This window comes from Garra rufa, chromosome 23, assembly GCF_049309525.1.
Source record: "Garra rufa chromosome 23, GarRuf1.0, whole genome shotgun sequence".
Taxonomy (NCBI): Eukaryota; Metazoa; Chordata; class Actinopteri; order Cypriniformes; family Cyprinidae; genus Garra; species Garra rufa.
The window spans coordinates 7,793,374-7,806,258 of NC_133383.1; the positions used below are offsets into that span (position 1 = coordinate 7,793,374).

The 12,885-nt window shown below is 32.6% G+C and overlaps 1 protein-coding gene across 1 annotated transcript in view; it reads left to right on the forward strand.

The window, feature by feature from the left end:
• Positions 1–11,726, forward strand: part of mctp1b (multiple C2 domains, transmembrane 1b) — a 51,727-nt gene extending 40,001 nt beyond the window's left edge. The window contains exons 14-20 of the mRNA XM_073829168.1: positions 2,445–2,564; positions 4,659–4,778; positions 7,344–7,400; positions 9,550–9,659; positions 9,751–9,860; positions 10,638–10,735; positions 10,817–11,726. Coding sequence (XP_073685269.1) covers positions 2,445–2,564; positions 4,659–4,778; positions 7,344–7,400; positions 9,550–9,659; positions 9,751–9,860; positions 10,638–10,735; positions 10,817–10,888 — 687 coding nt within the window. The 3' untranslated portion in view covers positions 10,889–11,726. The remainder of the gene's footprint in view (positions 1–2,444; positions 2,565–4,658; positions 4,779–7,343; positions 7,401–9,549; positions 9,660–9,750; positions 9,861–10,637; positions 10,736–10,816) is intronic.
• Positions 11,727–12,885: the final 1,159 nt, after the last annotated feature.

Sequence of the window (12,885 nt, forward strand, 5' to 3'; positions counted from 1 at the left end):
AAAAGTGATAGTAAAGGTTCAGTATTACATTGTAACATTTATAATGTTACAAATTTGTAATTTAGTGTTACGAAAGATTTCCATTTCAAATAAATGCTGTTCTTTTGAACGTTCTATTCATTAAAGAATCCTGGAAAATATGTAGCATGGTTTCCCCCAAAAAATATTAAGCATCAAAACTATTTTCAACATAATAATAATAAAATAATAATAATTGTTTGTTTATTGCGCAGAAAATCTGCATATGTGACCCTGGAGCACAAAACCAGTCTTAAGTCGCTGGGGTATATTTGTAGCAATAGCCAAAAATACATTGTATGGGTCAAAATTATTGATTTTTCTTTTATGCCAAAAATCATTAGGAAATTCAGTAAAGATCATGTTCCATGAAGATTTTTTGTAAAATTCCTACTGTAAATATATCAAAATGTAATTTTTGATTAGTAATATGCATTGTTAAGAACTTAATTTGGACAACTTTAAAGGTGATTTTCTCAGTATTTAGATTTTTTTGCACCCTCGGATTTCTGATTTTCAAATAGATGTATCTCGGCCAAATATTGTCCTATCCTAACAAACCATACATCAATAGAAAACTTATTTATTGAGCTTTCATATGATGTATACATCTCAGTTTTGTAAAATTTAACCTTATGACTGGTTTTGTGGTCCAGGGTCACATATTAGAATTATGTCTGAAGAAGCAGGTGACACTGAAAACTGGAGTAATGATGCTGAAATTTAAAGTGTATTATAAATATAAAACTGTTATTTTGAATTGTAATAATATTTCACTATATTACAGTTTTGCCGAATTTTCACTGTGTCAAATTAATAAATGCAACCTTGGTGAACATAAAAAAACTTCTTTCAAAAACACAGAAAATCTACTTTTGAACAGTAATGCATTGTTTTAATGTTTTGGTTGAAATATATCTCTATATCTCTTGAGATGATTCATACATCATCTCAAATCTGAATAAATAAGATTTCCATTGATGTATGGTTGTTAGGATAGGACAATATCTGGCCAAGATAAAAAAAAAAAAAAATTTGAAAGCGTGAAATCTGAGGGTGCAAAAATATTGAGAAAATCGACTTAAAGTTGTCCAAATGAAGTTCTTGAATAAATATGCATTTTAATTGATGTATGGTGTGTTAGGATAGGACAATATTTGGCTGAGATACAACTATTTGAAAATCTAAAATCTGAGGGTGCAAAAAAATCTAAATATTGATAATTGCAAACATTTTTTTGTATTACAAGTTTTCTAAAATGTTAGGTTTAAATATACAAATGACACATTATTTAATGAAATATTCGCTAATTTGCATACATTTCTAGTACAAAAATCTAAACACTGGATGAAGTCAGTTTCAAAAATCTTTTTTTAATTTTTTATATTAGATTCAAATGTTTTTACAGGGGAGGGGATTTTGGGTATCTCATATTGTCACTCCATAATTCAGAAAAAAACTTAGAACAATGTATTTTTTACCATTTTGGGGGAATAAAATGTTGTATAAAATCAAGTAAATTATATATGAACAAATCCCTCTGTAAAAACCTTCAGGATATAGACAAGTTTGGTGTGTGTGAGTGTTACTGAAGTGGAGATTTATGGCTCAGTGTAGGAGAAAAAAAAACTCATTTTGAGAAAACAGCCTTTAAAAATATGGATTGTAATTGACATATATTGACACAAATAGATAAAGTGCTAAAAAGAAACACTTAACAGTCTCTTTTGGGTGTTTTCTTTCCTCCAGTCTGAAAAAACACTTCATGAAACACCAAAATCTTAAACTTGATAGGTGCATGAAAAAACAGTGTTTTTGTCTGCAGTGTCTCCCGTTAAAGTTGTCCAAATGAAGTTCTTGCATAAATAGGTTTTCCGTTGATGTATGGTTTGTTAGACCAATATTTGGCCAAGATCAAAATATTTGAAAATCTGGAATCTGAGGGTGCAAAAAATTCAAAATATTGAGAAATTTGCCTTTAAAGTTGTCTAAATGAAGTTCTTAGCAATGCCTACTACTAATCAACAACTAAGTTTTGATATATTTACAGTAGTAAATTTACAAAATCTTCATGAAACATGATCTTTACTTAATATCCGAACGATTTTTGGTATAATAGAAAATTCTAGAATTCTAAGACTGGTTTTGTGGTCCAGGGTCACATATATTAATACACAGTATAATTATTAAGCAAGTAAATTATATAAAATATTTATAATTACTTAAAACATACCTTTTTGGTTTGAATATATGTCTTAAAAATATATTTTTGTTATATAAATACAAAATATATATTAAAGTAGTATTTCCAAATGCTTGGTATTGGAGTATTCTCAAATAATGATCATTATTTTGTGAGAAGGCTGTGTTGTTTTATGGCTAACAGCTCTTGTTTGAATTTCTTTCTCATATTCTCACATTTTCAGATGCTGCAGCAGAATTTTAACCGAGTGAAGCGCTGCGTCCTTTTCCTCATTAACGTGGGCTCCTACATCAACAGCTGTTTTCAATGGGAGTCCCCCCGCAGGAGTTTTTGCGCTTTCTTGGTAGGTGGCAAACTCTTTTGGATATACACACTGTATTGATATGATACACACAACCCCAAGAAACTCACTTATTAAAGATAGATAGAAAGATGAATGCACACATTGTATATATTATAGATTGAGTGTGTGTGGTGACTCTTGTGTGTTGAAGAGCTGTGATGTGTGAAGTGTGCTCGTAGTTTAGCGCTGAAGAACCCTTGAGCTAAAACAAGTAGATGTGATCTCTTAGACGCCGTCCCTCTGTGACCTCGCGCCCGACCTCACCCCACGCCCCCGCCTGCATCGCTGTGAACACCTCAAGAGCCCTTCACACGGTTCCCTCTCGCGTTCACACACTCCATACACACACTTCACTCCTGGACCTGAAGGAGGCGCTGTAGACTCTGAGTGTCCCTTACAATAGATTCACGTCGCTATTTTCATCCATACCTGTTCATGAAAATGAACTGACCGAGATTTGACCTCCCTCTGTAAACGGTGAAGTTCAGCTCTGGTTTACGGCTGTGACTGGAAACTTAAAGTGAAACTCATTCACAATACAGTAACAAACTATAAAACTGTTCAAGCTCTAATATCTAAAAGGATGAGCCACATTCAAAGCCTTAGTGAAAATCATTTAATATATATATATCATATACAGTTACATAAGATGTGTTCAAACACTGAAGTTCAAAAGTTTGAGGTCTATAAGAAACAGTTTTGCTGCTTAACACTTTTGTGAAACATTATTATTATTATTATTTAAATCTTGTATATTTTTATTTACACTATCAGTCAAAAGTTTTTTTTTTATGTTTTTTTTTAAAGAAGTCTCTTCTGCTCACCAAACCTACATTTATTTGATCCAAAGGACAGCAAAAGCAGTTAAATTTTTTAATATTTGTGCTATTTAAAATAACTGTTTTCTATTTGAATATGTTTTAAAATGTCATTTATTTTTGTGATTTCAAAGCTGAATTTTTAGCATTACTACTCCGGTCACATGATCCTTCAGAAATCATTTGTATAATATATACATAATGTTTCTTATTTGCTGATTATTATGTTGAAAACAGCTGAGTAGAATTTTTTCAGGTTTCTTTGATGAATATAAAGTTCAGAAGAACATAATTTATCTGAAATATAAATCTTTTGTAACATTATAAATGTCTTTATCATCACTTTTGATCAATTTAAAGCATTCTTGCTAAATCAAAGTATTAATTTCAATTATTTCATTCCCAAAAGTAAAAAAAAAAATGATATTGACTCCAAGCTTTTGAATGGTATAGTGTATAATGTTGCAAAAGCTTTTTATTTATATTTTTTATCTTTGGATCTTTCTATTCATTAAAGAATCTTGAAAAAAATGTACTCAACTGTTTTAAATATTGTTAATAATAATCAAAATAATAAATGTTTCTTGAACAGCAAATCAGCATATTAGACTGATTTCTGAAGAATTATGAGACACTGAAAACTGGAGTAATGTTGCTGAAAAATCAGCTTTGAATTCACAGGAATGAATCAAATAGTAAGCAGTTATATTAAATAGTAAATAATAGTAATAATAATTCACAATATTACTGCTTGTGCTGTATTTTGAATCAAATAAGTGCAGGCTTGGTGAGCAGAACAGACTTCTTTAAAAAACATTAAAAATCTTTTGACTGGTAGTGTATTTTAAAATTTAATTTATCTCCTTTGATGGCTAAATGGAATTTACTCATTTTTTTGATGAACATAAAGTTCAGAACAGCATTTATTCATTATAAATGCCTTTACTTGTCATTTTGATCATTTTAATGCATCCTTACTGAATAAAAGTATTAATTTCATCATACAGAGACCAACCTTGGAGTGATATCAGAATATTATAATGATGCCTAAATCTGTAAAACTGTATTAGTATGCTAACCACATTATAATATTTTATTGTGATGAGTAAAAACAATAATAAATGTTGTTTTTAATTAACTATCTCTCAGATTTATTCAGAAACATTAGCAGATATCTTTATACTTATTGTTAGAACATGAAAATTGAGTTGCAAAACATTTATTACTCGATAAAATGATACATTTAATAAGGTATATTTTTGTTGTGATTGGTCAGATCTTTGTGATGGTGGTTTGGAATTTCGAGATCTACATGGTTCCATTGTCTTTGCTGCTACTGCTGACCTGGAATTACTTCCTGCTGGCCTCGGGGAAGGAGTCGCGCGAGGGAAGCGTGGTGAGTGCGTTTATGGATGTTGACTCTCGAGTCTAATGATGGCTAAATTTGTGACATTTATCTCCAGCTCATTTTAAGCACCTGGTTGTTGTAGGCCGTCACAGGAAATTGCAATGTCTCGCCCTGCCCAAACTATCTTTGATTATTTGAACTAACCATCAACAATTCCTGGCTAATAAACAGTTAGGTTATATTGTGCATGCTTATTTTTAAAGGTGTGTGCACAGCTGGAATTAAAAGTAGCGCAGATATATGAGCTCTTAAACGTGCCATTCCACTTACCTGCTGTATTTACTTATCGCATTTTCCAATTAAATTGTGTCAAACTAATTTCATGCCGTCGTGAAATGTTGCCAGTCACACTAAGTGTGTACGCAAAACTCCCTGAAAATTGATTCCATTTTAATTGTTAAAATAGCGTGGAATGAGTGCTGATGACTTTCAATGAGCGGCGTTTTTGGAGAGGGTGTTCGCTTCCTAATTAAGCCATCAAAATTTTAATTAAATTTTTTATTCGGGAGTATCCGGTCAGAGAGTCAGCAGAGATATGCATCAGATAAATCTCAAAACAATAAAATAATAATTTTCCACTACTTTGCAAATTAAAATGGGATTATCATATTGACCAGCATTAATTTCAATATTTTTTTGTATCACTTTTTATTTTGTGAGCTCGATTTCAGTTGATGGACACATGACACAGAGAGAATCATTTCACATTCAGAAGGAGATGGACACAAATATACAGTCTGTCACAAACGTGAGCCGTATGCATATGTGTCTTCATATGTGGCCTAATGGCTAATAAATAGCGGAACAGTTGCCATTAGATTGTCATCAGTCTGTATGTGATGTAACGTGAGTGTTTAAATGACATTCTAAACTCCCCAGAGGAAAATGTTATTGCTGAGAGGTTGATCCTTCATCGCTCCAGAGACTTAATGGAATTCTCAGTTTTATTTAGATGGCAACTTCATCTCAGATGTTGCTTTTAAAACTGATGAGAAATGAAAAATACAAATGAGATGATTGTTAAAATGGTCATGTACAGGACCGAAAAAGTCATGAAAATTAATAAAATATTAAAAACTCATGAAAGGTTTTTAATTGATAAAATTCAAATAAACATTATTTTAAATGTAATTTGAATTATTATTATTTTTTACTATTGTAAAGTAATTAAGAATGACTGGAAAGAGTCCTGCTACAAAATTAATGCGGATAGCATAGCTCAGGTAATTTAGTCTTGGATGAATTTAATGAGAATTTTTTTAGTTAATATCAAGATCTCATACTAATGGAAGCCTATTTCGCCACTGATTAAAAAATAAAAAAAGTTATTGCGACTAATCTCACAATTCTGTTTTTCTCAGAATGGCAACATATAATTTTATAATTCTGACTTTTTTTTCTCGCAAATGTGAGTTTATATCTCGCAATTCTAACTTTTTTAACGCAATTTCGCCTTTTTTCCCTCAGGATTAAATTATATAAACTCAACTGCGAGAAATAAAGTTAGAATGGTGATATATTAACTCACAATTCTGACTTTTTTCTCGTTTTTACGAGTTTATATCTCACAATTCTGAATTTTTTAACACAATTCTGACCTTTTTTCTCAGGATTAAATGATATAAACTGAATTGTGAGAAATAAAGTCAGAATTGTGAGATATGAACTCACAATTCTGACTTTTTAACTTGCAAATATGAGTTTATATCTCCCAATTCTGACTTTTTTCACACATTTCTTTAATGCAATTCTGACTTTTTTTCTCAGGATTGAGTGATATAAACTCAATTGCTAGAAATAAATTTAGAATTGTGAGATATAAACTCAGAATTCTGACTTTTTTAATGCAATTCTGACATTTTTTCTCAGGATTAAATGATATAAACTCAATCGTGAGAAATAAAGTCAGAATTGTGAGATATAAATTCACATTTCTGACTTTTTCTGGCAAATGTAAGTTTTAATCTTGCAATTCAGAATTTTTTCTTGCAATTGTGAGTTTGTCTCAACTGAGAGAAATAAAGTCAGAATTGCAATGGCAAATTCACAAAAACGTGTTAAGTCAGAATTGTGAGATATAAACTTTTGCAAAAAAACACTTCATGAAACACCAAAATCTTTCACAGTTGCGAAATATAATTCTGAGAAAAAAGAATTGCGACCATTTCTCAGAATTGCAAGTTTATTTCTCAGAATGGCAAATTTATATCATAAATCTGACTTTATAAGATGTAAACTCAGGAAGATGTAAACTAATTTCAGGAAAAAAAAAATCAGAATTGTGAGATAAAAAGTCGCAATTACCTGTTTTATTTTTTTATTCAGTGGCAGAAAAGGGCTTCCATACATACTTATTGTGATCCAAGTTCAGGATGACTTTTGCAGACTTTGGTATCTTGGCAAATCCAAGCACAGTTGGAGATCTCTTCTGAAACTCTAGAAGAGATACGTGTGAGATTACTAGGGTATATATCTTAGGAGACGCAGGAGAGCAGAAACAACTGAGATATCACAGAGATTGCATTTGTAATTCTTCTCGTTGTTGCTTCGTAGCAAACGATGGAGGACCTTCTTGAGGATGTGGATGAAGAATATGACAAAGACGACAAGGTAACCATACATGGCCAAAGAAAATCTATCTCTATAAGGTGTCTCGTTTCTATGTGGAATAGCACTATCGTTTGTGGTCTTGTGCGCTCTAGGGGACAGCTGAAAGGTTGGCGTACGGACACACAGTTTAATATATGTGTCAGTGCTTTAGTTTAATTGCACCTGAGGCTTGCGTTGCCAAATATATTCAACATATCCCAGATGTTTAACTCCAGCCGTTCTCGGCGTTCCCATAACCCTTTGTGCGCCACAAGGCAGCCATTAGCGGCCTGACCTTTGACCCTCGGAGCTAACTTGGGTATTTTGGCGCAAATGACCCAGACACCTGTTTTCCATTCATAAGGACCCCTCATAGGCCCGGGCTAAGCCTGGACATATGTTTGCACTTAGCTCACCGCCGGCTGGTCATGAAAATACGGCAAGGGTTGGTATCGCTCTCCAAAGCTTTCAGAAATTGTTCCGGTTAATTTATGGGGACAATTGATTTGTTGAACCCCAACTCTGTAAGTTGTCGGAGAAAGAATAACACAACTTGCAGGCCGTCCCACTGATTTTCCATCCGACCCGACGCAGGTGAGGACTGGGGTGCAGAATAAATACTGTCAGACTGGCCATTATCAAACAAGGAAAAACAATGGTTTGAGTTGCCAGTATTTTATTGAAAAAGTAAAAATGACAATCGATTAGATCAAACAAAAAATACTCCATGAAATATTGTAATTAAAATTCATATTTTCTGTTAGGCTATTCCCTATTTTATTTCATGTTCATCAAAGCTACATTTTTTTTTAAAACAGTAATATTGTGAAATATGACAAATTAAAACTAAAATTAAACTATTTGAATATATTTCAGTGTCACGTGATCCTTCAGAAGTCACTTTAATATGCTGATTTGCTGATCAGAAACATTTATCAATGTAAAAAAAATGTTTTTACTGTCAGTTTCAATTTAATGCATTCTTGCTGAATAAAAATTAATTTATTTTTTTAAATGTTAAATATATATTATATAAAATCCTTATAATAAGTTATTAATTAATAAAGTTAATAAAGTAATTCATTAACTTACAATTAACTGTATTTCTATTCATTAACATTATTAGATATCTTTATTATAGTAACTTGTTATGAAAGAACTGGGAATTTTTATTATATGTGACCCTGGACCACAAAACCAAGTCTTAAGTCTTAAGTAGCAATTATATTATATTTATTAGATTTGTAGCAATAGACAAAAATACATTGTATGGGTCAAAATGATACATTTTTCTTTTATGCCAAAAATCATTAGGATGTTAAGTAAAGATCATGTTCCATAAAGATATTTGTGAATTTCCTACCGTAACTATATCAAAAATTTAATTTTTGATTCGTAATATGCATTGCTAAGAATGTAATTTGGACAACTTTAAAGGTGACTTTCTTAATATTTAGATTTTTTTGCACCAGATTCCAGATTTTTTAATAGTTGTATCTCGGCCAAATATAGTCTTATCCTAACAAACACACATCAGTGGAAAGCTTATTTGGAAAGCTTATTTATTTCAGCTTTTTTGTATAAATCTCAATTTAAAAAAAAAATTACCCTTATGATTGTTTTTCTGGTCACATATGGACAAGTACTAGAAAATGGAATCAGCCCGACCGCTACTTGCTATCGGAAATCTATTTACGCATTATGTGAGCAAGATTTCAGTATTTATGTGTCCATTTTAACTCTCAAAACATATTCAAAAGCGCTGAGAACATTTTAAAAAATGTGCACCACGATATGGAAAGCTCTCGATATTTCAAATGCAACTTTTGACATTTGATTGAGACGAATTTAAATCTAATGTTTAACATTATTCCGTTTGGTTCCAAGGAATCGTGTCGTTTGGAGGCCCTCTTTTCCATATTAATGAAGCTGCGGTTGGGATCGGAGACTCGCTGCTTTTGTGTTAAGCTACACCAACTAACCTTTTAGTCTAAAGAAAAGAGACACCAGTCAGCAAACAAAAGCTTCCCCAACCCCCACGTCTTTCACTTCTCATAACGCAACTAAACAACTCATGTTACTTTCTAGAAGATTTCCAAATGTACAACTATGTGTGACAAAATTAATTCTGTTGAGTAACTTTCTGTGTGCTTGTGCGTTAAAACAACAGGACTCAGAGAAAAAGGGCTTCTTCGACAAATTCTATGCAGTTCAGGATGTGATCATAACAGTTCAAAACGCTCTGGATGAAGTGGCCTGCTTTGGGGAACGAGTGAAGAAGTGAGAAGTTATTTTATACCTACAAAGCTTCATTTTTTGTAGTATTAAATTAATGTAATGAATGCATGATTGTACTGTTCCTCTCTTTCAGCACGTTTAACTGGTCCGTGCCTTTTCTGAGCTGGTTAGCCATAACAGCACTATGTGCCGGTGCCACACTAATATACTTTATCCCACTACGATACATTGTGCTGGTCTGGGGTAAGAAATCCTTTGTCTATTAAATACTTTCCCAATTATTTCTTAGTTTGCTGAAATTAATGATAGCAGAGTACTTTTTTTAAATAATTTAAAGAGCAGGTCATATGGGTTTTCGAAAATTTCTTTTTTGCAGTTTGTAACGTAACTATCCTTTAATGTAAACAGTCTGCAAAGTTGTTAATCAAAAAAGTGCATTATACATAACGATTTTGTCTCTCAAAAGAAAGAGGCGACTCAGAATAGCCTTAACGAGTCGTCATATTTTCAAATCTTCTCTGTTACCGATATACGTCACTTGGCATAATTAGCATAATTTCACGAAATACGAACATAATCTGACCTGTCCACAAACACTTCTGCTTGTTAGTGTGTGTGGCCAACAGGCTTGGCCAGCTGACCAATCAGAGCAGAGTAGGCTTATGGAAGGGAGGGGTTTACAGTCATTATGCTCAAAGCTGCTCGAATGAACCATTTCAAAATCATTGACAAAATGTATAAATGTATACAGTAGTCAACATTTGAAGTGGATCAAAAAAGTTCATCAAAGTGGTCCTAAGATAAGAACGGGTATTCTTTTTGGTTTTAGGACAAATTTGATGAAAGGTTTTGATCCACTTCGAATGTTGACTACTGTATTCTGAGAAAATTACTTTCTCTGAACTTTGATGCACTTGAACCTGTTGTAGGGGACTCCAACACAATATTAGGACCATATGACCTGCTCTTTAAAGGGTGTTTTGGCTATTAGTAGGATATGAACATGCATGTCCCACACAGGTATCAATAAATTCACCAAAAAACTTCGGGACCCCTATATTATTGAGAACAACGAGCTGCTGGATTTTCTGTCTAGAGTTCCGTCAGATGTCCAGTTGGTAAGTGATCAGTAACAAAGATAAAGCTACATATGTTCACTGATTTACGTGATTCACATTTGTGCAAAATCTGCTCATCAGGTTCAATACAAAGATCTCAAACCGGAGACTTCTCAGAGTCCCAGCAAGAAAAGGAGAAACAACCCCGGGTAAATCTTAAACTGCATCCAAAGCACTGTTCACGTACAATACACTGTGAATGTTGCAAAGACTTTAAAAAGATCATTATTTATGCAAACTTGCACAGCTGTATAATAGCACAAAACTCAATTGTTCATAAAATGTACTTTTAATTATTTATACGCCCATTTTTATTCCCTGTCACTGATTCACAATCAGTGTTTTGAACATTTTTAATCAAAACAGACTTATGTGGAGAAAAATGCTGCAAGCCAGATTCAAACTTGTGTCGTCCATGTGAGCACCAAAGCTAAAAAAAAACATGTGCCTACCACTAAGTCACAGCTCCAGCAAATTAGTCTTTTTAAATGTGATTTTTCCAATCAGTCGTCTATATTACGTGGTTTCTGGTGCAAAAATGTTTAGCTTTCGAATAATGGATAATTATGTTTATCCGCAAGCACATATTATATGGAGAAACTGCATGCTGTGCATCTAAATCAACAGAATGTATGTCTGTGTATAAAAGGTTACTGTAAATATACAATGTGGAAAGATTATTTATACTGTTCTGGACACGTTTTAGATATCACATGCTATATATAAGCACTGTTCATATGCTGTGATGAATGATGAAATGGAGTTTTAATGTAATATTTGTACATTGTGTTGCTTGTTAATGTTACAGTATGTTGGTGGTCTATGAGCATGTCACTGTTAAGCAGCTATACTCAAGGAGATAAATTATTCATTTACTATAGAGAACATTTATGCGCATTCAAAGATAAAAGGCATGTTTATACAGGGCTGAAACCAACCAATGAAAACGTCTCTATGTGAATGTTTGGTTATTTATTTTCAAAAACTATGAAATAATAGACTTTTTTCCTGAATGTTTCTGCTTTTACTCGTATTTATTGGTCTTCAAAAGTCATTTATTTTCATACTGCATGTACAATTTGAAACTGGTGATTTAGAAAAAGAAAGGGCAGGACTACTTTATTTGCCGCAATGTGCACCAATGAATCAGTGACAATAAGACAAGAAAAAGTGTCAGATTTGATTCCATGATGACTTTAACCACATTCCACAGAAGGAAATAAATCCATTAATTAAAAACAAATTAATACATGCAATTAAACATGGTGCCACGAGGTTTGTAAGTGCATGTGGCATTGCATAATCCGGTATTTTGTCGTTGTGTAAAATGTAGATTGTTAATCATTTGTCCAAGAGCATCCAATTAACTAATCCAGATTAGAGATACAGTGTGTGTGATGCATTTGTCGGGATGGGGGAGGGACAGTAACAGATAATGAATGAGTCATCAGGTGGAGTTTTGTGTCTACATTAACACAATGTTCATACGGCCAACTGGAAGGTCCATTTCCCAGTTACAATCGAAAGGTTTATAATTAGTTTCTTTAATCTCTGCCTTATTAAATAAATGCTTCTTTGGGAATCAGGACAGACTAATTGAGCTATGAAGGGCATCTTTTTAAAGTAGCAAAAGAGCAGTCTCTCCCATGGCCTGGGCTTTTAAAGGAGATTAATGAGAATTTAAAACGGTTTTGGGTTTCCCTTCTCACTTCAATAAAGACCGATGTAACTCTCCACAGTGCTCCCATTGATGGTTTAAGATCCAGAACAAGATGGTTGAGTAAACACATACACTATAGCTGTACAATGAGTACACTCAACAAAAGAACACGTCTGTTTTTATCTACAGTCAAAGCTATGATGTTCCCTAAATGTTGCAATTGCTCAATTTCAAGTTCAACAACAGATTCATGGTGAATGTTCAAGTCACATTTCCTCCCAAAAACTAAAGAGAAAAAAAACGTGCATTTATTGCATATTGATGTATTTATTTATTGCATTGTTTTTATTTATTTTTAAAATATAATAATTGTGCCAGCACTATTATGTATAAAATACATTAAATATATTCTGAATATATAAATGTAAATTATGAATATATAGTTATCAGATTTTATATTATTTCCTTTTTGGCATTTCATTTTAAAGTA